The sequence below is a fragment of the Lacerta agilis genome, chromosome 13, assembly GCF_009819535.1.
Source record: "Lacerta agilis isolate rLacAgi1 chromosome 13, rLacAgi1.pri, whole genome shotgun sequence".
Taxonomy (NCBI): domain Eukaryota; kingdom Metazoa; phylum Chordata; class Lepidosauria; order Squamata; family Lacertidae; genus Lacerta; species Lacerta agilis.
The window spans coordinates 3,748,452-3,773,787 of record NC_046324.1 but is presented as its reverse complement, the minus strand read 5'-3'; the positions used below and the strand labels follow the sequence as shown (position 1 = coordinate 3,773,787).

Below are 25,336 nucleotides of genomic sequence, written 5' to 3'. Positions count from 1 at the left end.
GTGTGTGTGAGGGAAATGGTATGGATAGGAAGTTCGATTGTTGCATTTCTTAAATTTGTAATATTGTCACTTTTGTCTCATTCTCCCCTCTGGGTTGCTTCCTCCTAGCTTTATGATATATTTTTAAAAAATAAATCTTGTTACAGTTTCATTAGCTTGCTAAGATGAACTGTCTGCCAAGAGCTAACTTTGAAATTATGATGGGACCCATGGTTGTTGATGCCCCAGATACGTCTGCATCTGAAGACGAGGCTGCCCTGTCTCATGTGTGGTGTGTCTTTCCAAAACATTGCGCCCAAATAAGAAATTAAAGTAATGAGACTGAAGGCCAAATGGCTTTCTTTCTTTTTCTACACATTTTTCCACATATAAAGGCTGCTAATTTTTAGAAGTCCACGGTTTACCCTTTCCCGCCTATCAGGGTTCTGGACTGGAGATTAGCACAGGTAATTCATATGCCCATCACTAACCAAGGTGTACTTCATGGCACTGCTGTTACTGTTTGGCTTGCATTTCCCCCAAATATTTCCAACTAGTTAACTGGAAAAAACACCCTAAACATATTAATGATTTCTTCATTCATATAAGGCTTCCATATTTCCCCCCAAGTGGCAGAATGTAATATATTACAGTAAACACATACTATGTAAATAAGAAACTTCCACTATCTGTGACTCTTCTCACTCCCCAACTAGGTGTCTTTCTCATCATTAAACCTGCTGCTGCACACGCAGGCCCTTCTCTCATCTCTCAATTATCTCATGGCTGTTGTCCCGTCAAGGGGTCAGAGTACAGGGTCATTGCAGATACAGGAAGGCAAACAGAGCAAAGAGGCTAGTTTGAAGAAAGGTATGGTGAATTTATCATTTCAGAGTAGCTTATCTGAAAATACTGCATGAATTGGCTCACATCTCAGCGAAAATTCTCTTCCTCACAGTGACAAAACCATACAAAGAAAAGGATGTGTTTGATTTCAAAGTGTTTGCCAAGTTGGATGCCTTCTGTTTAAACATTTGTGATGCGAAGAACAATATTGCTGAAATCAAAATTCAAGGTGAGGTGTGTGTGGGTGTGTGTTGGGGGGGGGGAACCTTTTAAGAACTTGTATCCAAAACTTGTATCCAAAACTTGTATCCAAAACTTGTAATATAGCTGAAGTCTTTGATTTAATTTCTTTGAGGATTCATGGCCGATTTCTTATGTTCATATTTTTGGTTCACTGCATCATCAAGGTTCACAATGTGTAATAAATAAATGCACAACTTGAAAAAGTTGGAAAGAAATATAACTTTGAAAGGTTTGAAATTGTGAGAAAGACCCCACTGTCTAATTATATATATTAAAAACTAGTTGAAATGTAAGTGTTAATGGTTTCCAGAGATACTTAGGCTTTGAAGAGGCAGTTCCCTAGTTGTGAGGCAGATGGCAAGAAGGCTTTTTGTGTATGCCCTTTCTGAATCTCATGCATAGGTATTATCATTAAGAACATGGCTGTCTTGTGACCAATTTTTTGCTGTATAGTTCAAAGGAGTCCAGGCTTTTTTGTATCACAGTCTTCAAATGATCTCTTCTTTGGCGATCACTCGTGGCCAAGTAAGATTGTCTTCCATGAACACGGTCTTAACAGTGAGCCTGTAAGTGACTGTGGAGGCCAGTTCTGGATCCACGCGTCCTTCCACAGTGGGGACATAGGTTTCCAGGCGGGAGTTGATTACATTGAGGGTTTGCCAAATGTACCATCCTCTTAGGTTGTTTCTCCTTTTCAATCTCAGTTTATGCTTTTTCAAAGTCCATAACACCATTGATAAAGGGTGTTCTCTAATTGGAGTGCCTGCAGGCCAGTGTTTCCCAGTTATCAGTGCTTATATTACATTTCTTAAGATTTGCCTTGAGAGCGTCTTTAAACTTATTTTGTTGTCCACCGGTATTTCGCTTTCCATTCTTGAGTTGGGAATAGAGTAGTTGCTTTGGAAGACAATAATCAGGCATCCGAACAACATGACCAGTCCAATGAAGTTGATGCTAAGGAAGCATTGCTTCGACACTGGTAATCTTTGCTTTTTCCAGTGCACGGACATTAGTTCACCTGTCTTACTTGGGGGGGGGTGTGTAAAAATTTTCGGAGACATAGTTGATGGAATCTTTCGAGGAGTTGGAGATGGCATTTATATGTTTCACAAGCATACAGTAAAGTTAGTAGTACAATCGCTTTGTAAACAAGCATTTTGGTTTCCTTGCGAATGTCCTGGTCCTCAAACACTGCGCTTCAATCAGGAGAAAGCTGGACTTGCAAATCTCAGGTGATGCTGGATTTTGGCATCAGTGTTGGCCCTTGTGGAAAGATCACTGCCCAGGTAGGAAAAGTGATTGACACTTTTCAACGATACACCATTAAGTTGGATTTGTGGCACTGCAGAGGGGTTGTTTTGTGCAGCGCTTTGTTTTTTTTGGATATTGAGTGATAGGCCAAGTTTTCCATAAGCATCTGTGAAGATATTTAGGATGGTTTGGAGGTCATCCTCTGAGTGCGCACACACTACGTTGTCATCAGCATACTGAAGCTCTAAGATGGAAGTTACGGTAACCTTTTTGCTTTCAGCCTACTCAGATTAAAGAGCTTTCCATCTGTTCGATATATGATTTCTTCCATGGTGGGGAGTTTCCCTTTGACAATGTGTAGGATCATGGCAATGAAGATAATAGAGTTGGGACAATAACACATCCCTGTTTAACACCTGATCCCACTGTGAATGGTTCACTTTGAGAGCCACTGTTATCTGAGATTGTTGTGTCATGACTTGCATTTATCAGCCATACATTAAAAAAACAAAAACAAAAGACAAAACCTTGGCCTTCATTTGCTCAGGACCATTGTGCTTACTATGGAGTTTGAAATTGCATGTACCAATTCTTCTCTCTCAGGTCTTGATTCATCTTTGTTTCTTCAGTCCAGTCAAACCATTCTCTTTGCACGGCTGAAAGATATAATTGTTACTGATGTTGATTCAAGGACGATTCACAAAAAGGTATAGTATACTAAAATTGAATGATGTTATATAATTCATATACTGGTGTTTCACTAGGACTATTTAAAAAAAATCAGTGTGCTGAATTACAAGCTGCAAAACTGGATAGAAAAAAAAATGATTAGGTTCCAGTGGACAGGTTTGCAGAATAAATGGCTACTTGGTTAGGAATCAGTGTCCACCCATGGGAGCTGTTTTGGAGGAACTGAGCACTTCTTTTGACTTCTTAGTGGCTCACATGATGGATGCAAATGTGGTTTGTGAGGCTGGCTGCAGAGGAGGAAGCATTGCATGCCCTGCATTGTGACTGAAAGCTGTTGGGCAGGGGGAGACTGGAGCAAGATTTTCTACTTCCTATGGAAGCCAGTTTTACGAATTGTCTTTGTGGGATCGATAAGGCAAGAGGCATCATGGATGTTTTGTATATCCTGAAGCATCTCAAATGTTTACTTTTTATTTTGGGAAGACAGGGATAACCACCGTCTAGTGCAAGAGATGGGGAATGAATAAATAATAACCCTGGCTGGTGGGATATGACATCTTCATTGGGTTAGCTAAAAAGCTTCCTTGCTTTGAAAATATTTTATGGGACGATCACATACAGGGAATTCTGTCTCTGAGGCAGGCTGAATAGACTGACCTGTAAATCCAATTTGAGCTGATAAATCTACTCATTGAGATAATGTTAATCTTCAGAACCTCATTCCTAGAAATGGAGATAAAACTCACATGCCCCTAAGATAATTTGAACTGCTCAGATATCTGTGTGTGTTTACACTGATCTAGAAACTGAAAACTATATGTACTTTCTGCCCCCCCTCCTGTTTTAGGCTGTTTCTATAGTTGGTGATGAAGTCTTCAGTTTCAATTTGGCATTGTATCCAGAAGCTACTGAGGGAGAAGCCTACAGAGATATGTCCAAAGTGGATGGGATAATGTCTCTCAAAGTGGGCTGCATTCAGATTATATACCTACATAAATTCCTCATGTCTCTCCTGGTAAGACCAGCAATCAAGTGAATTTGCATTACGTATTATGTCACATATGGAATTAATAGGAAGCTTTTACATTACCATGCAAGATGATACAATTTGGTAATTGTATGAGGGTGTTTTGGAAATATACTTTTGGGAATTTATTTAGGTTTTCTTTCCTCTTCTAAATAAAATAGGCTCTCATATTAATTGAATTCGGCCTGATTCAGTCCCCTAGAGAAGCAAAGTTCCATATGAAATTATATAAACTTCTTACAGATTTGAAGCTCTTAGTTCCATTTTACCAGACTCGTTGCCTCTTGCTGGGCATGAAAGGAAGTCAGACTTTGATTTGGATTAATTTGTTGCTTTGCCATCAGTTACTGCTCCTACTTTGACATGATCTTGTCTTGTTAAAGTCATCGCTATGCCATCTTTCATGACGAAGGATTGGACCTACATGTTAAGTAAAGATCTGGGTCTGAGAATCTGAAATCTTTCCTGAACAGCTGCAACTGTTACAGAGAAAAGTTTATGATGTCTTAATACAAGGGATATTCAATATTGCACTGAAGAAATCATCACTGCTTTTTTCCTCTTGCAGAATTTTCTGAACAACTTCCAAATTGCCAAAGAAGCCTTGAGTGCTGCTACGGTGCAGGCTGCAGAGAAGGCTGCCACAAGTGTGAGGGGTTTGGCTCAGAGGAGCTTTCGTCTTTCCATGGATATTAATCTAAAGGCTCCAGTTATACTCATTCCTCAGTCTTCGGTTTCATCTAATGCTATAGTGATAGACCTGGGATTGATCAAGATACAAAACAAATTCAATTTGGTGCTGGCTGAGAACTGTTCACTTCCCCCGGTCATGGATAAAATGGATGTATTATTGACACAACTTAAGTTGTCAAGGTGAATTATACTTTTCTTCTCCATGTGCTGTTGAATCAGGATAGTAAGAAAGCTGTTTAGGGCTGGTCCATCATGTCATTCCAAAAAGTCATGTTGTTTGTTGTTACTTAGGACAATCCTGCAACCAGGTTTCTCTCAACCTGACATCCAAATTCTACATCCTATTAATCTGAACCTTTCTGTGAATCGCAACCTGGCTGGAGAATGGTATCACAAAATACCAATGGTGGAAATCAAAGGGCATCTAGATGCAATGAATGTAAGTTAATTTTTGTTTTCAAAGGCATGCTTGAATAGTTCTTTTTATTATGACAGATATCTTCAGAGAACGTTAAGACTAACACAAAGAGGCAGAGAAACATGCAAAAACATTTAAAATGTGGCAAGACTTCAAATAGGTGATCTGTCTCCTGCTTTTCTTAGCCACGTACTACCACCACATTATTAAAAATCAGTTTTTGTTATAGGTGTCTCCCCAATTACGTGTGATCAACTCCCACATAACTGTGTATATGCTCACTGCTAGGAAATGAATGAATGAATGAATGAATAAATAAATAAATAAATAAATAGAGTCAAACCAGGAAATGGCTTAGCATCTGACATGCATGGTAGTACAGCAGCAGCATCCACTATTCTGTCCTGCCTCCAGCCGGTCCCAGAGTTTCAACTCTAGTTGAAGAGAGAGTTGTATGGAGAAAGAACTGGAGAGCAGGAAAATATTGAATTGGTCATAAAGGTACTTTTTAAATGGATAATTATTTTATTATACAACAGACAATAGCAAGAGCATAAGAAAACTTTTATGTAGAGATCATAAGTAGAAGTTTTCAGTTAGCCACTCAAAAAAGGTAACTAATCAGGTTATGGTTAGAGTGGGGGCAAGAAAGAAAGCATTATAGCTGTGGTGACATTTGCTTTGAAGCATTACTGGAAAGCAGGTTCTGCTGGGGAATTGGAACCCCATGATTAAACTGTGGTGGATGCAAGAATGAATCCAATACTGCAGGTCTCTTTGGCTTGTCAGATACTTGCTGCCTATTGCCCACAATATGATGGGTAATAGGCAGCAAGTATCTGCCTGTAATTGGTCGATATAAGAATGATCCCTGGCATTTACCAGCAGTTGAACATTTGATAGAAGCTCTCAAATTCAGAGACAGATAATTTGACTTCATATGCCACTGTTTAGATCATTCTAAGTCAAGAGGATTTGAATGTTCTGCTTAAAGTAGTGACAGAGAACCTTGCTGAAGCAGATCAGACCACAAAGCCAATAGCAAAAACTGAAGGTAAGTCAGTCTTCATTGTGAAATGTGTATGTGTTTTCCCATTCCTTTGTAGATTTTCCTTTGGGATGCTTCTTATTGCTGAGGCTTGGATTAGTTTTAAAAGTTAGGATCATAGGAGAAGAAGCATTTCTCAGGTTCACCAGACATACTCTTGTCTCTTGAATAAAATATCATGAAAAGAGGACTGGAAGTAATTTTCTTCTTAGGTGTGGGCTTGAGCCTGATTTATTTATGCAGTGCCAAATAAATAAATGAGAAACAAGGACTGCCTAAGCTTATTGAGCAGGAATTTTTGGTTTTTCCTTTTCCTTGGTAACTAGCTGATGGTGAAAACGGCTTCCTGCTTAGTTATTATTTTTGGGATCTGTGTAATCAAAGCAGCCCTGAAGATTAATGCAGAAAGTAGTTGATGTCCCTTAAGAAAACGATATTCAAATGGATTACCGTATTTTTCCATGTATAAGACTAGGTTTTTTAACAAAAAAACTAGGTTTAAAATTGGGGCTTGTCTTATACACGGGTAGTGCAGAGGGATGTTTTCTTAATTTGGAGTCCCCAAAAATAGAGGGCGTCTTATACACGGGGGTGTCTTATAGACGGAAAAAATACAGTATATTGAACAGTGAGTGGCCTTTTCCTATCTTAGCTGGTTATTTTTTTAAAACCCTGTAACGTAAATAGTTTGGTCTTTGAGGTTGCATGTTTTGGTCTCCCATCCCCTTTGTTCTCCTTTTGTAAATTTTGTCTGGATCAATCCATGCCAGTCAGTGCAGCTTTTGGAATTAGTATAGGGTTCTGTTTCTTCAGAGGTGATGAATGCATGGCATAGCGGGCAAAGACCTATTCGGGTTTCCCGTCTTGAAGCATAAGAGGGCAGCAAAACTCACAATGCCACGTGTTCAATATCTCTGAGAAACAGTCTCCAGGTGAGAACCATTGTTCCTTTTTTGGGAGGAATAACCATAAAAATGCTGTTTTGCTAGTGGAACTAACCTGTCTTTAATATAAGCAGGAAATGGAAAACAAAAGACAAAAACACTGGTAGCTGAGAAAGAAATTATGTTAGAAGATAACTTACTGGGCACATCAAAAGAAGTCCTGCAGGAGGATATTACCAATATGCTGCTAAACTTTGAAATCAAAGAGGTATGACAACTTGTTTGTCTCTTTAAGCCTAAATGTTGAAGTTTGTTTTATTTATCTGTGCTAGAGAAGTTACTTGACACATGAAAGCCTCTAAGATAGGCCCACAAATCTGTGTTGTTAGCAGTGTAAAATATGCCACTTCTCTCATTTTCTGGTACAGACTAAGGCCTGGCTTCCCATTGCATGAATGAGCTGTGATGAGTCTTGGCTTCTCTTGCTGCTATCATGTCCCTCTCCAAGGAAAAGCTTTAAATTTTTGCTTTTAAACAAACCACAGTTCCTTGTCTGTCTGAACTCAGGAAAATTTGGGTTGATTAACCTGTGGTTACTGAGAACAAAAGAAGTTTTGATCAAGGCTACTTCTCAAACCATAGTTTCAACAAAACATAGCCCAATGAGTTCAAAAGTAATGGGTAATGAGCAGGAATCTATAGTAAATGCTGAACAGTATTCATGATGATTGGTTTTTTTCACTTGGGAGTTGGAAACTAGTGTTGGCAGAAACCAGGTAGGTGGTGTTGATTTCAACTATATAGGGTTGACTTTTGAGTCTTTAAATGCATTCTGTTGCAATTTTTGAAATGTCCTGTATTTTTCTTTTAGGTTGTAGTAACATTAATGAAACAGATAGACAAGGAAAGCTGCCCTTTGCACACATTAACAGTGTTGCAGCTTGGAACTGAAAGCAGAATTAAAACACATGCCATGACTGCTACAGCATATCTTAAAAAAATCCACATGAAGTGCCTTGAATTCACTGGTAAGTCAAGGTTAACTTAGAATTTGACAAAATAACGTAATTCAGGTGGTGGAAACAGTTCTTCATGTGACAATATTAAATTGGCAGATTGTTTTCCTAAATGTTCAGTTTGTGTTCTGTAATGTCTGATTCTGTGTCCATCTATGATTTACATAGAATCATAGAGCTGTAGAGTTGGAAGGCATCCCAAGGGTCATCTAGTCCAACCCTCTGCTTTTGAATGTTAAAGATAGTTTTTCAGGACCTTTCTTGGCTGCCTCTGTGCCATAAACTTTACTCAACCTTTTGTTTATTGCAGTCGAGTGTTTATTATGTGTGTTTATAGGTTTTTGAGAAAACCTGTGATGAAAAATAGAAAATGTATAAATAGTGTAGTTCTTACACTTGTAAGATTGTAGTTGGTGGGTGGAGGTTTCTCATAGAACTTTCACATTTAAATCCCCCCCCCCCTAACGTGGCCAGTCTTCCCTCTCATTTGCAGTCCCAAATTTAATTTAAGGACTGAACGTGGCACTTGCTACAACTAATTTATGGAGGAGTCTCTCTCTCTCTCTCTCTCTCTCTCTCACACACACACACACACATACACACATTCTTTTCCAAAGCAGCTTTCTGGTTTTAAGGAGGAGAAAAAGGAATGAGTTTCTATGATGAAAAATTGATAGTTGCTGAAAGGATTTCTTCCAAGAAATGAATCTCTAATGCTGGAAACAAGCACTTTTACATTTGCTTGTAGAAGAGTAGCTCATGTCACTTAATAAGCCTCTTTACCCATCCTTTGTCTTGTTCTGAGTTGCTTAAATTCCAGCTGGCAGACCAGATCCCTATCTCACCCAAGTTTGTGAGCCAAGTTTGACAGGTGGGCAGGTCCACCCACAGGTCCACCCACTTGCCTATCACCTACACTCATGACGAGCTGATTGTCAGGGCATGCCAAGTGCAAGCCCCAATGTTCAGCAGATAGTTGAGGCATCCGAGGGGCTTGCAAAGAGACATTTGTGGTGCTATGAAAGTCCTGACATTCAGCTGGTTGTTGGGGCTTTGCAGGCACAACCCCCCTTTTGGCCCAGCCTAATATTTGCTTGCCCTACCACCGTTGTCAGAAATGATGTCTGTTGTAGGGCGGGTGGACTTGGCTTCGCCAGAACTGCCTGGTGGGTTTAATTAGGCCCACAGGCCAGGGGTTCCCCTCTGCTGCTATACACCATTTCTTCAAGAAGCATTGTGTCATTGAAACATTACCGCATTTACTGCATTGATTACTTTACTGTGCAAAATGAATGATATAAAATGAATCAGAGCTCTGTAAACGTGCTTCTTACTTTACCCACAGATTCCAAAGGAGATCCTTTGAACATCATTAGTTCTTCAGATGAATCTGGCGAGCATCTTTTAAAAATGGAATATATAAAGGTTTAATTATTTTTTTTTAACTAAAGATCATTGTGGGATCTTATGAGTCAGTGTTGAAGAAGTGAAACGAAGGCTTTTTATGCTCAGTGATGTGGAACAGCAAAGTGAAATAACTGGGAATTAAATGTTACGGTTACCTTAATTGAACATTGTAGTAAGGCTAAGTCCCTTAGCTGATCATCTGCTTGGTCAGTGCTGGTCTGGTCTCATTCAGTAAGGTGTAATTTGTGTATGAGTGACAGGTGAGGAGTAGGGGAGATTGAGGGATGGCAGAGAGTGGGAAATGACTTTAGGTGATGAAGTTCGAATAAAGATGCAAGGATCTGATTTCCCCTGAAGGCAATTAATTGCCCTCATCTGAGATGAAAGAACTCTTTCTTCCTTAACCCTTCTTGCCCTGTGGTCTAGGAAGTTGTGATACACAACTCAGTCATATGAGTGACACTTTGGGACAGGGTGGGGCTTTATGCTGTGTGCATTCAGGTTGCTTTAGGGTAGATGTTAGGTCAGAGGAACCTTCTGGATGTTGCTTCCGTTTATATAATGATCTGAAGCTTCAGTTCTTTTCTTAGGCTGATGCAGATGGAACACATTTTGAAACAATTTACAAAAGTACAAAGCAAGCACTAAATGTAAGTACTGAAATGTGTTGGCAAGTGAGCTGCTATATAGTATGGTGTGTTTTGGTGTATTTTTTATAACAATTGTTAAATTAACAATACAAATTAAAATGGTATGAGTTCAATTGATTACACATAAGCTAAAGGGCAGGTTTTTTAAAAATAATCAGACATCCAAGACCTTGCTGTTAGGCAACATGCCAGTGATCCTCTGTGACATATCTTCTCTTTCTTAGGTCTCCTTTTCTTCATTGGACATGATGCTACACACCGAAGCCTTGCTGTCAATCATGAATTTTTTCACATATGCCACAAGTGCACTTACACCTGCTGATATGAGAACTGATCGAAAGCTGCTTTCAGAGGAGCCCAAAACTGTTCTTGCAAAACCAGGTATTGTGATGTAGGATATTGCTATATCCTTCTTGATAACCAAGAATGGTAGCGGTGTGTTAATTTATATACTACTTTACATTTTGCCAAGTGCTTTATTTGATTTAGCATACGACATAATATGAGGAGGGGACAAAAGAAGAGTAAAAATGAGCATTAATGCTATGAAGGAGAACAAAAGAACAAGCCACAGCATTGCATGAGGAAGAAAGCTAAGTGTGTGAGAGATTGTAGGGAGAGGGAAACGGTAGGCAGAACTCTTCCTCTGCAGCTGTTCCCCCGGCTACCTTTATGCCAGGGAGGCTCACATGGCACCTTCATTACATATCTTTTAAGTGCCAGGCACAAACATTTCTCTTCTTCCTGACCTTTGGTTAATTAAACAATCTATGGCCTTTTAAACTGTGTGTGGAGGAGTTCGTTGTTTTTTGTTTGTTACTATGTTACACATTTTTGTGTTTTTATATTGTAAACAGCCCTCTGATCCTCAGATGAAGGACAGTCTAGACATTTAATAAATAAATAAATAAATAAATAAATAAATAAATTTCACCTTGCTGGGGCTCCTGAGACTTCATTGATAAGTGTGTGTAGGTGGAGAATGGTTCAAAATTGGGGTTGTAGGAGGGAAGCAGTAATGAAAAGGGTTAAGCACAGGGCCATCTTTACCCAAGGGTACAAGGGGTTCGGGGCTCCCCGGTGCCTAATTGTGTAATTTGGGGGCGCTGGGCAGATCTTTGCACCCCAGCGCCGCATATGCTGAAGACGGCCCTGGTTAAGCATGCCAAATACTACCTGTCACTTCTCCCATGAAAATGGCTTGCCAGCCTCAGATTGCACCTTGGTGCATCCTTTTGGAATCCTGTGTGTTCCCTGATGTGTAGTGCCAACAACAATGCTATAGTCAACACTGGTTCAGCTAGTTCATACATAACTAACACCTTAATGAAGCAACCTGTGTACTTGCTGTTACCTTCCTCACTTTACATACCACCTTTGGTACTTCTATCCCTATCTTTTAAATTATGATTTATTGGATTTGTTTGTTGCCTTATCTTGCCCAGAGCAACCCAAATTGACTTACAACCAGCTAACCCAACACCCCCTATTGATGCATTACAACCAAAGGGGAAAAGAAATGCATTAAGAACACCCCACCCACTCCTAAAAGGACACAGATAGTTATGGTGATACAGAAAAGTTGCCTGTTGCCTAAAGATGGTGCCAATCAAGCCTCCATAGGGAGAGCATTTCACAAATGAGGAGCCAGTGCAGAAAAGGCCCATTCTTGTATTCCCACCCTCCAGACCTCTCATGGGAGGGGGGATACATGAAGAAGGGCTTCAGATGATGATTGCACAGTCCAGGTCAGTTCATATGCAGGGAGGCATTCCTTAAAACCAGTTTCCCAATAACATCCAAACTGGAAAACTGTTGTTTAATAGTTGTTGTTAATGTGGTCTTTCTGTGGCGCAGTCTCTACTCTTGTGACCCATGATGATGGTTTGACCTGAAGCTAACTGCCAAATTGAGGGCCTTCAACATTTTAGTCTGTGATCAGAAAGGTGACATTGCTGATATCCGAATACAAGGTAAATGAATTTCTGTAATTTGAAATTGCATAGACATTTTATTCATTTTTTTGTAAAATATTATCCATTTTGAGCATATGAAGATGTGTGTGAATCATATAAATATATACTTAATTAAATGTAGGGCAACTAACAATTTGCTTAATATGTTTTTTTTTTTTACCTGTTGAGTTCAATATGTATATGCTTCTGAATACCAGCTGCTGGAAGCCACAAGGAGGGGGCAGGAGTGCTGTTGTGCTCAGGTCCTATTGGAAGGTTTTCCACAGGCATCTGATTGTCCACTGTGAGAACAAGATGCTGGACTAGATGGGCCATTGGCCAGGTCCATCAGAACTCTTACTATGTTCTTGTGCCCATAGCATGGAAGCAAGCTATGGACACTCTTTCTTGTATTTAGATCATGGTCTTCTGTAGCAAGTGCAGAGTGGCTTCCATCATCTTCCTATCCAGCCTCTGAGCAGATCCACACTGCTATAGCTTCATCACTGCCTTAGGATTTAGTTATTCCATAATACTGATATGAATAGCTAACCACTCTTTAAGAAATCCTCTTTTATCACACTACTGTTTTGAATTGAAAGCTGAACATTTTCCTTTGTTTGTTTTTTTCTGCCAGGTATGGAAGCCTCCATTTTTACAATGACGAAACAGACAGAAGTGTTTGCCAGGCTTCGTGACTTCATAATAACAAACGTTGATCCTAATACAGTTCATAAAAAGGTGAATATGAGAAGTGAGGTTGTTAAGCCGGGAGCCATGTGTACTTCACAGGAAGGTTCAAGAAAATTGATATGAACAGATTTTCAGACTTGGTCTTGCCAAAGGCTATGCATTTTGAGGCAGTATGGAATAGTTGTTTTGCTGGGTGGTGAGGAAGCCAAGCATTGAGCATGGAAGAAACAGAAGATGATGGGAGTTTTCTCCAATCTCTGACAAACTGAAGAGCAGCACAGTTTGCTTTTAAATGTGAACTTTAGTGACAGAAAATTATGCTTTTAGCATGACATACCTTGCTTAAACTAGGAATATGTGCTCTGCAGTGTGCTGATTTTTATATTCAAATAGTTGTAATATGCCTATGATTGCTTTCATTCAAAAATCCATGTGTGGTGTACATTATGAATAATGTAGTGGTTATTATTATATCTGTTGTGAACACAGTTTGAATGCAGCAAGTGCAGAGAAAATAGGTACATTAATAAATTTGGCTTGATCAGACAGAGTCCTTATTATACCCACGGATTTAGGGACTTGCTATTTATCTTTCATAATGTTGCTTGAAACTCCATAGGGGATAAATGTGTATTTTAAAAAGACGTAGCTGTTGTGCTAATTGGATGGAAAAATTTCTTTAAAAATAAACACTGAGAAAGGTGTAAAATGTTCCTGTAGAAATCTACCAGAACATGATTGTGCTGAATGAATATTATCTTTGCAGACTGTCTCAATAGTGGGAGATGAAGTCTTTCGGTTTGCAATGTCACTTTATCCAGATGCTACAGAAGAAGCAGCCTATACAGATATGTCCAAGGTAGATGGTAAAATGTCACTGAAGGTGGGCTGCATTCAAATCGTTTATCTGCATAAATTCTTCATGTCACTACTGGTAAGAGATGAACTTACTTTTCATTATTGCATTTTAATTTTAAAGTATTTTTAAAGACTCTTCAGAAACGAACTCCCAGCTGTGCAGAATTTGCACCATTCTTTTGTATCCTAGCATGATAGTCCCCAGTCCTGCTTTTTCCATTGGATCACAGTGATGATGATGTCATGACTGTGATCTGGAGTCTGAATTCAGACTTGCTGTTTTGATTCAAGTCACATTAATCCTTGGCCATAAAAAGAGAAAATAGGGAACAGGTTATTATTTTCAACAATTTTCACCACAGTTCTATTTGCAACACCCTATTGATTGTGCTTTCCACAGCCTGAGTTGATGTGTCTATTCTTATCTTTGTTTATTCGGATGCTGTTAGCATTATAAACTAGCTGTTGTGCTGCATAATTATACCTTTTCACAGAACTTCCTAAATCACTTCCAAACTGCAAAAGATGCCCTGAGTGCTGCCACAGTTCAAGCTGCTGAAATGGCTGCTTTGAGTGTGAAGGATTTTGCTAAAAAGAGCTTCCGACTTTCAATGGACATCAATCTCAAAGCTCCAGTTATAGTAATTCCTCAGTCATCCATCTCTCACAATGTATTGGTAGCAGATCTTGGCTTAATCAGAGTTGAGAATGAATTTAGCCTGGTTCCTGGAGCAGAGTCTTCTAATCCTCCAGTGATTGACAAAATGGATATACAACTTACACATTTAAAGATATCAAGGTATGAACATTCTGCCCCCGCCCCCCATTTAACTCAAGATTAACTCTTGATCTTAGGGTATCAATTATGTAAATGCCAAAATAGTTTCTCCTGGTGGGCTGTGAGTTGTAAAGGTAAAGGGACCCCTACATCTAATGAGAAAATGTTTCCATATGATAAGGTTTTCAAGGATAAAGTCAGTAGGGATCTTGGGCAGTGAGCCAGCTGTTGTGGATATGTAGAACTGGGGAAGCTTCCCCCCGCCCCAAGCAAATGTCACTACTGTGCTGTAAGAGGTAGAGCTTCCTTCATCCCCTTACCTAAAGAAGGTTGCAGCTCAAGGTGACTAGAGAGCAGTGTTTGCTCACTTTGACAATGGGTCAGAAGCGAAGATTGCTACATTTAGGGTTTTAAAGATAAAAAGTAACCCTTTAAATTGGGCCTGAAAATGGATCAGAAGCCATCGAAGATGACAAATCGCTCTCATAATTTATCTATCTACCTTAATAACCTGACCACCGTTCTGGACCAGTTGTAGTATCCACAGAGATTTCAAGTACAGCCCCAAGTGTAATGCATTGCAGCAATCCAATAATACAATTACTAGAGCATGGATAACATGCCACAAGGCTATCTTTGTCCAGATAGGGTCATAGTTGGTAGATCAGTTAAACTGATAAAAGGCACTCTTTACCACCAAGGCCACCTGAGCCATAGTGCTAGATCTAAGAGCACCCTCACACTGCAAGCCTGTCCCTACAGGAGGAGGGCAACCCAGCCCAAAGCGGTGAGTGAGCGGCGGCGGCGGGAGGAAGCCGGGTGTGGGGAGAGCGAGCGGCGAGAGCTCCCCCTCCCTGCGGGCCCAGCGGAAGCCCGAGCCCGACTCCTGCCGCCTGCACCGAGGGGGAGAGTAAGCGGCGAGCGGCAAGCCACCACCACTCACTCCCCGCTCTCCCCGCTTGCTCGGTGCTGGGCTCCGGCTGGGCCCAGCCAGGCCCAATCCCCCCTGCTGCTGCCGGCAACAAGCTCTCCCCGAATTTTTTCCCCATAGTAACGCATTAATTAAATTTCAATGCATTCCTATGGGAAACCGTGCTTCGCAAGACGAAATTTCCGCAAAACGAAAAGACTTGCGGAACGAATTAATTTCGTCTTGCAAGGCCCCACTGTAATGTAAAGCTGGCACAGTTGCACATTAACAGACCTTGAAGAGGAAACATGCTCCACTGTGGAGATATATTTCCCATCAAGAGTTGGGAACATGTGGCCTTCCAGATACTATTAGACTCCAACTTCCAGTAGCCTCTTCTAATGGTCAGGGATGAAGGAGTGTTCTGGCTTCTCCATTTGAAATGTTGTTTCAGGGCTGGAGAAATACTGCCTGAGTTAAACTTGGATAATTGCTGCCAGTCAAGAGTACATGGTACTACACTTGATGGGGCGAATGCTTCATTCAGTATAACGGAATCTTCATTTCTGATAATTGTAGAATTGGAAGGGACTCTAACGCTCATCTAGTCCAACCCCCTGCAATGCAGGAATCACAACTAAAGAAACCCTGACAGATGGCCAGGTGGTTCTTGTTCTTGACTAGAAATAGTCACAGGGCAAGGGATGCTTTTAGCACGCAAGGTGATAGTTCATAGAGCTGACCAAATAATCCATGTATTTGGTTTCAGCAATGGATGGAGAGACTGCAGATATCTTGTGTGCCCTAATGTTTCAACCTTTGTTTTGTAGGACCACAATAGGCAGTGGGTCTCAGCCAGATATTGAAATTTTGCAGCCAGTAAATCTGTTGTTGTCAGTCCAGAGGAATTTAGCAGCAGCTTGGTACCTACAAATCCCAGGGATTACAGTTAAAGGAGACTTGAAGCCTATGCAGGTAAGGCCTTGGGAAGTCTTGATAATTCCATGTTCTAGATGGAAATAAACCTATTGCAAATATTTTGAGATACAGTGGTACCTCGGGTTACATACGCTTCAGGTTACAGACTCCTCTAACCCAGAAATAACGCTCCAGGATGAGAACAGAAATCGTGCTCTGGCAGCGCAGCGGCAGCAGGAGGCCCCATTAGCTAAAGTGGTGCTTCAGGTTAAGAACAGTTTCAGGTTAAGAATGGACCTCTAGAACAAATTAAGTACATAACCAGAGATACCACTGTAATAATTATAACGCGGGGCTTAATAGTCATTGACCTAATCACTTGCTGCTTTTGCCATGAAAAGAGTTTACTGAGCCCAATAATTTGTTCTGGCAGCTAGGTTTATCTCTACTTACCAGTAACAGTGAAGGTTGTTTGACATAATACTGTTTGCTCTACATTCCTGACTGTTCTTTGACATGTTTTTGCATGGGCAAATATTTACAATATGAAGTAGGTGATAACTGATTCAACCAAACAGAATTTTCATGGTTGCTGGGATTCCAGGATTTGCTACTGGGCATTACTTTGGTTTTTACTTTCATAACATTGTTCATGTGACTAACATTACAGGGAGAGCAAGGACTGCTTGTGTTTTTATCATAATAGGCTGTGGGGGCACTATGCATGAGTCAAGTCCCCCAATTCTGTTACCCGACAGTTGGAGAGTGTAATGCTCAACTTCAAGAAACTGCCATGCAATCCTGAGTCCAAGACAGGGTTTGATTGAAAATGGGAGTTGCAAGGTATTTTTTAAATACAAGGCTTTTTAAAAAACAGCTTTCTTGAGGGGAAAAATGGATTGATTTATTTACAGATCTCACTCAGACAAGATGATTTGACCCTGCTCATGAAAATTTTGCTGGAAAATCTTGGTGAAGCTGCTGCGCCTAGCAGGGTTATACAGTCAACATTACCAGAAACTCAGATGCTCAAACAAAGCAAAATCCCAACTGATGCTGATCTCCATGAAGGTAATTATGATAAGATACTGTATTTGGACTTAAGCAAGGTATTTTGTTTATGGGATCAAAGAAGAGTTGGCAGCTAATTTTTAAATCTTAGCACAGTTGATGTGCGTTGATCTTCAAAATGCTGCAGATTCAAGTGTTACTTTTTATCTCTAAAATGTTTCAGGTAGTCTCATCGCTTCGGGAGAAAGAGATCTTCATGAAACACAGCCTAAGGAGAGTGTGACCCTTAAGTTTGAATTCAACTTTGAATCTCTTTCCATTGTTCTCTACAATTCTGATGATGAGCAGGTTTGTTTCACCTCAACAGGAAAAACATTTTCCTTTGGAGTAAATATGAATTAAGAAAAGATAATGTTGGATAAAATCATATCGTTTGAAGAAAAAGAACATTATAAGTTAATACATTGTGTGCCTTAATTATTGAGCTCTGTGTTAAACACAATCCCATGTTTTGATGCCTCTTACTTCCCTTCCCACAGTGCCCCCCTTCTTCCTCTCTGCCCACTTTCCCTTCCATTTGCCACCTCTTTGCTGTCAGTTCTGCTCCTCTCCAGCTCCATTCCCTGCCCAGGTTCACAGATTGTTCTCCTTTCTTCCTCATTGTCTCTTAATTCCACTCATTTGTCTGCCCCTTTCCTCTGCTGCATTTTCAGCTTTCACTGACATTTCTTGCTCCAGTCTCCTCCATCTTCAGCCTCCGTAGGCTCATCCAGACTTCCTTTTGTGCCACGTTTCTAGGCACAGGTTCAGACTTTAAATCTCTGTGTCCAAGTGGTTCTTTTTTGGTCCTGCTGCTTTTCCTGGGAATACCCACATTTTGCTGCTAAATTGGAGCAAATGGCAATTGGGGTTTCTGCGGATTGCAGTTTGCCCCAACAAAACAACCGCTCAGACACTGAGCTTTAAAGTGAAGATCTATACCTGGAAAGTGCAGTGCAAAAGGAAGTCTAGACGAGCCTTGGACTGTTTCTTTACCTCCTGACAACACCATTCTTCACTTTGAGTCCTTCTTCCAGCACTCTCAACTAAGATCTTGCACAATGGCTTTACAAAGTCTGCCACAGAAACCCTGGTTCTAACCCCACTTTTTCATAACATCATACCTGGGTGAGGCAGGCATGTGTTGTAAGCATGCACATTTTGTTAGCCTTCGGAGGCAGGGGAGAAGTTGGCCTTCTTTTGTGTTCTCCCCACCTTTTTGTACTTCCGCAAGCCTCTGGGCTCCACCAAGCCTGATTATACTTCTCTTGTGAGCAGGTGGTGGTGTTTTGGCTACACTACTCATCCTGAATATCAGCAGTAGAGGGAATGATATACCCAGCGCACTGAATCTAGTTTGCCTATCTCATTTTAGTGTCCTCCATTTGTGGCAAGCTTTGAAATATTAAAATCTTAGGGGATTTGTGCTTCATAGAGATTTTTTCTCCTTTGCCAACATTTAAATTATTAAAGCACTAATAGCAATTGTGTCCTCATGTGCTTCTGTGCTCAAGTAGATTGTAAAAGCCCAGGCTGTATGCACTTCCAGTCTTTATGTTCTGCATATAATTCTTTTACCTTGGTTATTTATATATATTGTAGAAATCTCAGCCTTCACTTCACGATAACAGCTTGTGTCTTGGAGAACTCAGACTGCATCTTATGACATCATCAGGACAGATATTTTCAAATGGTTCTATGGATATTAATACAAAGTTGAAAACATGTACATTGGATGATCTCAGAGAAGGGATTCAGAAAGCAACCTCAAGGTTAGACTCTGATGTCATTATTAATATTTCTAGAGCTCATGTAGTAAGTAACTTGGTGTTGCACATGAAATAAGGTGCAAACTCTGCGTTAGGCTTTATAGCTTATTTAAGAGCCACAATGCAAGGGCAGGGAAGTGGTAGCTGAGTTCTCTCTGGGAATGTTGGTGGGTGGGTGGAGAAAGAAAACTCCCTTTAGTGTAGTGTTCCTTTTGGCTAATGACTGGGCTAGGTGGCCCTGGGTGAACAAAGAAAGCTGTATTCAAACTAGGCAAATGCTGAAAACTGACAACTGGCTTCAGTTACAATGCAGTCGCAAGATCAGAATGGCACTTTCTCCTTTTGTTTCTTTTAACTCCTCCCCAAATGCAGATGTGGTCACTTGTCACTGTTCAAAGATGTACATTTTTAGTACAGTGGTGCCTCGCAAGACGAAATTAATTCGTTCCGCAAGACTCTTCGTCTTGCGGAAATTTCGTCTTGCGAGGCACCTTTTCCCATAGGAACGCATTAAAATTTAATTAATGCGTTCCTATGGGGGAAAAAGTCCGGGGGCCCCTCCCGACCGGCACCGGAGCCAAGCCAAGCCGCGTTTTAAGACTGCAGTGAGCGAACAGCAGCGCTGCTGTTCGCTCGCTTCAGTCTTAAAACGCAGCTCCGCGGCTCCGGGAGGGAGGGAGGGGGCCGTGGGATGATGCCCGACATCGGGCATGATGCCACGGCCCCCTCCCGACCGGCACCGGAGCTCCGCGGTGCTGTGTTTTAAGACTGCAGCGATCGCTGCAGTCTTAAAACGCAGCTCCGCGGCTCCGGGAGGGAGGGAGAGGGCCGTGGGATGATGCCCGACATCGGGCACGATCCCACGGCCCCCTCCCGACCGGCACCGGAGCTCCGCGGTGCTGTGTTTTAAGACTGCAGCAATCGCTGCAGTCTTAAAACGCAGCTCCGCGGCTCCGGGAGGGAGGGAGGGGGCCGTTGCATCATGCCCGACATCGGGCACGATCCCACGGCCCCCTCCCGACCGGCACCGGAGCTCCGCGGTGCTGTGTTTTAAGACTGCAGCAATCGCTGCAGTCTTAAAACGCAGCTCCGCGGCTCCGGGAGGGAGGGAGAGGGCCGTGGGATGATGCCCGACATCGGGCACGATCCCACGGCCCCCTCCCGACCGGCACCGGAGCTCCGCGGTGCTGTGTTTTAAGACTGCAGCAATCGCTGCAGTCTTAAAACGCAGCTCCGCGGCTCCGGGAGGGAGGGAGGGGGCCGTGGCATCATGCCCGACATCGGGCACGATCCCACGGCCCCCTCCCGACCGGCACCGGAGCTCCGCGGTGCTGTGTTTTAAGACTGCAGCAATCGCTGCAGTCTTAAAACGCAGCTCCGCGGCTCCGGGAGGGAGGGAGAGGGCCGTGGGATGATGCCCGACATCGGGCACGATCCCACGGCCCCCTCCCGACCGGCACCGGAGCTCCGCGGTGCTGTGTTTTAAGACTGCAGCGATCGCTGCAGTCTTAAAACGCAGCTCCGCGGCTCCGGGAGGGAGGGAGGGGGCCGCGGCATCATGCCCGACATCGGGCATGATGCCACGGCCCCCTCCCGACCGGCACCGGAGCTCCGCGGTGCTGTGTTTTAAGACTGCAGCGATCGCTGCAGTCTTAAAACGCAGCTCCGCGGCTCCGGGAGGGAGGGAGGGGGCCGTGGCATCATGCCCGACATCGGGCATGATGCCACGGCCCCCTCCCGACCGGCACCGGAGCTCCGCGGTGCTGTGTTTTAAGACTGCAGCGATCGCTGCAGTCTTAAAACGCAGCTCCGCGGCTCCGGGAGGGAGGGAGAGGGCCGTGGGATGATGCCCGACATTGGGCACGATCCCACGGCCCCCTCCCGACCGGCACCGGAGCTCCGCGCCGCCGAGTTTTAAGACTGCAACAATCGTTGCAGTCTTAAAACGCAGCGGCAGGGCTCCGGGAAGGAGGGAGAGGGCCGTGGGATGATGCCCGACATTGGGCACGATCCCACGGCCCCCTCCCGACCGGCACCGGAGCTCCGCGCCGCCGAGTTTTAAGACTGCAACGATCGTTGCAGTCTTAAAACGCAGCGGCAGGGCTCCGGGAAGGAGGGAGAGGGCCGTGGGATGATGCCCGACATTGGGCACGATCCCACGGCCCCCTCCCGACCGGCACCGGAGCTCCGCGCCGCCGAGTTTTAAGACTGCAACGATCGTTGCAGTCTTAAAACGCAGCGGCAGGGCTCCGGGAAGGAGGGAGAGGGCCGTGGGATGATGCCCGACATTGGGCACGATCCCACGGCCCCCTCCCGACCGGCACCGGAGCTCCGCGCCGCCGAGTTTTAAGACTGCAACGATCGTTGCAGTCTTAAAACGCAGCGGCGGGGCTCCGGGAAGGAGGGAGAGGGCCGTGGGATGATGCCCGACATTGGGCACGATCCCACGGCCCCCTCCCGACCGGCACCGGAGCTCCGCGCCGCCGAGTTTTAAGACTGCAACGATCGTTGCAGTCTTAAAACGCAGCGGCGGGGCTCCGGGAAGGAGGGAGAGGGCCGTGGGATGATGCCCGACATTGGGCACGATCCCACGGCCCCCTCCCGACCGGCAGCGGAGCTTACCTTTTCGCTGCGGTCGGGAGGGATGTTGTCCGCCTCTGCCATTTTGGATCGACTGCGCATGCACCGTCGATCCAAAATGGCGGGCGCGGACATCACCCCTCCCGACCAGAGCGAAAAGGTAAGCCAGCTTACAGTGGTACCTCGCCAGACGAATTCGTCTTGCGAAAAACAGGCATAGACGAATTCGTCTTGCGAGTCAACTAAAAACTCGCAAAACCCTTTCGTTTTGCGAGTTTTTCGTCTAGCGAGGCATTCGTCTTGCGGGGTACCACTGTACTGTAATGCAATTTTTCAGAACCACTTATTTATAAGTAAGTAACATCATCTTTTGTTGCAATTGGATGAAAAATACTATTATTGGTTGAATTCATACCCCGCCCTTCCTCCCAATAAAGCCTACTAAATTATAAATCCTTTCAGGAAAGCAGTTCTTCAGCTTGTTTTCTGGCTTTATTGTTTGTTTATTTTTCAGAATGATAGATAAGAAAGATGGCACAGATGATAGTGTCATGATTGACCTCAACTACAAGCAAGATAAAAATGGGAGTGAAATCGTATCTGTCTTGGACAAACTGTATTTGTGTGCCAGTGTGGAGTTTCTATTGACAGTAGCAGATTTCTTTGTTAAATCAATGCCAACTGCATCGATGGAAGGATCTACCCAGATTCAGTTAAAATATACCACTCATGGCAAACCTAAGCCAGAAAAAGGTCAGCAAAAGAACTCTCTCAGTCGACATAGTTCCACATCTGAAATAATAAAACCATAACAATGAATACTCAGTGCAGAGTTGAGCCTGCTTAAATCCACTGACGTCAGTTAAAATTTTAACCAGGGTGTGAATGTGTATTTAGGTAGTAAAAGCTAATCTGAAATATTGACACTTTTCAGCAATGTTTCTGGGCAACTAAACAGTTTGTGTGACAGGGTTATTTTCAGTGGGCTACAGTGGAGAGGAATAGCTTTGTCTGGGCAGTCTTCTGGTCTCGCAGCTTTTGTATCCTACCCATTATTGAGCGGGTGGCGCTGTGGTCTAAAACACTGAGCTTCTTGGGCTTGCTAACTGGAAGGTCGGTGGTTCGAATCCATGCAACAGGGTGAGCTTCCGTTGCTTTGTCCCGGCTCCTGCCAACCTAGCAGTTTGAAAGCATACCATTGTGAGTAGATAAATAGGTACCGCTGCGGCGGGAAAGGAAACTGTGTTTCCATGTGTTCTTGTTTCCATCATGGTGCCCCAGAAACGGTTTAGTCCTACTGGCCACATGACCTGGAAAGCTGTCTGTGGACAAGCGCCAGCTCCCTTGGCCTGAAGTGAGATGAGCACCACACCCCATAGTCAAGTTTGATTGGACTTAACTGTCTAGGGGTCCTTTACCTTTGCCTTTTATGCACCCGTTATATATAGTTTAAATTTAGAGAAGTATATTCCTAACTTTCTGAAGCAAGCATGCAAAAAAGAGTTCCTTGTCAACTGTGTCCCTGTTCACCTCCTAATGTCCTTTGGTCTTAGGTATCTTTTTTGAGCACTGCAGTGAACAAACCATTTATTTTGTTTTCCATTGTTTGGAGATAACATTGCTTGCATTTTTTTTCTTTGGGTGGTGAATCAGTGACTGGTTTAGTTCAACCTAACCAAAATAATCAGACAACTTTTTTAAAAGTAGATGGGTGGATCATGCAAATATTTCTGTTATGCTTTACTTCATCAGTAGACCTGTATAAGTGGATTCCCTATCAACTGAAAATGCACATGTCACATACAGCAGAAACACTAGACTTTTCTATTATGAAATCAGAGAAAAGTGACATCAGGATGTTTAAATTGTGAAGTAAAATTTGAAGCAGTTATTAGTAGCAAGGGCCACAATATTGCTTACAGTACAGTCACATTTATGCATCTTGGATGCAACTACTAGGGCAAATTTTCTGAACTACACTATTGTAAAAATTGTATTTTCTGGTGGTGTCATGGAGGTATATTTTTCATTCTGTTGTGGTGACTGGCTGCTAAATCAACATTGAACTAAATTTTAAACTTTTCTAGATGGATCGCTGCAGCCCAACATGACAGTATTGACACGGATCATAGAACCAGAAATTGTGTTCGTTGCCAACTTAACAAAGGCTGATGCTCCTGCCTTAGTAGCTTCATTCCAATGTGATTTCAGCTTGTCAACTAGTCCTCTTGATCAATGTATGAATGCTCAAGTGCATGACTTGAAAGTGCTGGCCTGCCCTTTCCTCCGAAAGAAAGAAGAGAAGAATATTACAACAGTAAGTTCTGTGCCGTAGTTTATCTTTTATAGTTGGAGAGAATAACTCCTTTCACTAACAAGCCATGTAGCACTTCTGAGGCACTGCATTTCTGCAACTGGCTGGTTCTGGAATGAAAAAGGTGGTTCTACACAATTTAACATAGTGCTATGTTATCTGGGAATACCGTTCTGGATGGCTGAGACCTTTATGTAAGGTTTTCCTGCAGTTAGTTCCGTTCAGTAAATATGCTTGCTCCTTATTGCTCCCTGTTCAGCACAGTTGTGGATATACTAATGAGTATACTTTTTAGTTACTGATTTCCTCTCAGTACTCCCTCCCCCCTTTTGCAAAATAGGATACTTCAGCAAAGGATTTATCTTAATTAGAATGAAATCAAATAACTTCCAATGCTGTTTTAAGTTTGAGGGCATTTCTAACAGTATGCTTGTATTCTCTAAGATTGTACAACCTTGCTGTCTGACTATGGAAGCTGTGATGCATACTTCAGAAATGCAGAGTGTGACAGTGATAGTAGAAGAATTTATTGTAAAGGTTAGTAAATGGTATTGTAATGACAATTTCCCCCTGTATTTCCAGAAAGGCCTAACACTGGTTTTAAAATACTGTACATGTTGCCTTATAGACTACTGTTTTGTGGTGACTCTGAAGTGTGCCTTTTTCTGACGCCCCCATTGCACTTTACAACAGCCCTTCCTTCATTAATATGGGACGGTCCCTTTATTATTTATTTTAGATGTCACCCTTTCCACTGAACTAGGTTACTGAAGTTACACCATATATTTTGCTATTCTGATCCTCTATTTTATCTGTAACTGTAATTTTTATTATTATTATTGTATGCTGAGTTAGTACACCACTTAGATTTTTTTAAAAAAATTAAATGGTTTAAAATGTTCTAAAATAAATACATGCATACCCCCGCCCCCCGCCCTAGACATTATAAATATTTTTCCAGACCATCCAGTGAAGACAAATCTAAATGGGCTGGCGGCAGCTAACCCAAGGCATTGTGTATCACAGTGAGAGCTGCAGCCAGCTCAAGCAATGAAAGAATTTGCCTTGCTGGTAGCAATGCAGCTTCAAACTCCTATCAACTCTACTTCATTCCATCTCAACAAATGTTTGTAGCTATTAGAGATTTTCAGTTGTGCAGTCCTGGTCTGATTTGGTTGATGGAGACAGTTTTTAGTCAACAGTAATATCACTTCTCTCTTTTAGAGAATGACCAGCGTACATAATACATACTATTTGTATGAATCTCATAGACGGGAAGCCTTGATTTTGCTGGTGGACATGTGAGACAGCCAGCTGTATTGGGTTTGCCGTCCCTTCCTTTAGCCCAAGCAGGAAACT

General features: G+C 42.5%; 1 protein-coding gene across 1 annotated transcript in view; it reads left to right on the top strand.

The window, feature by feature from the left end:
- The window catches only part of VPS13C (vacuolar protein sorting 13 homolog C), a 103,229-nt gene that overhangs the window by 40,566 nt on the left and 37,327 nt on the right, over positions 1-25,336 (top strand). Inside the window, 24 exon segments of the mRNA XM_033166740.1 lie at positions 696-849; positions 938-1,054; positions 2,923-3,026; positions 3,857-4,024; positions 4,605-4,909; positions 5,021-5,168; positions 6,102-6,201; positions 7,214-7,347; positions 7,951-8,107; positions 9,441-9,520; positions 10,093-10,152; positions 10,377-10,533; positions 12,010-12,033; positions 12,036-12,125; positions 12,745-12,848; positions 13,567-13,734; positions 14,153-14,457; positions 16,177-16,321; positions 17,179-17,335; positions 17,499-17,623; positions 18,917-19,086; positions 22,178-22,416; positions 23,751-23,980; positions 24,422-24,514. Coding sequence (XP_033022631.1) covers positions 696-849; positions 938-1,054; positions 2,923-3,026; positions 3,857-4,024; positions 4,605-4,909; positions 5,021-5,168; positions 6,102-6,201; positions 7,214-7,347; positions 7,951-8,107; positions 9,441-9,520; positions 10,093-10,152; positions 10,377-10,533; positions 12,010-12,033; positions 12,036-12,125; positions 12,745-12,848; positions 13,567-13,734; positions 14,153-14,457; positions 16,177-16,321; positions 17,179-17,335; positions 17,499-17,623; positions 18,917-19,086; positions 22,178-22,416; positions 23,751-23,980; positions 24,422-24,514 — 3,534 coding nt within the window.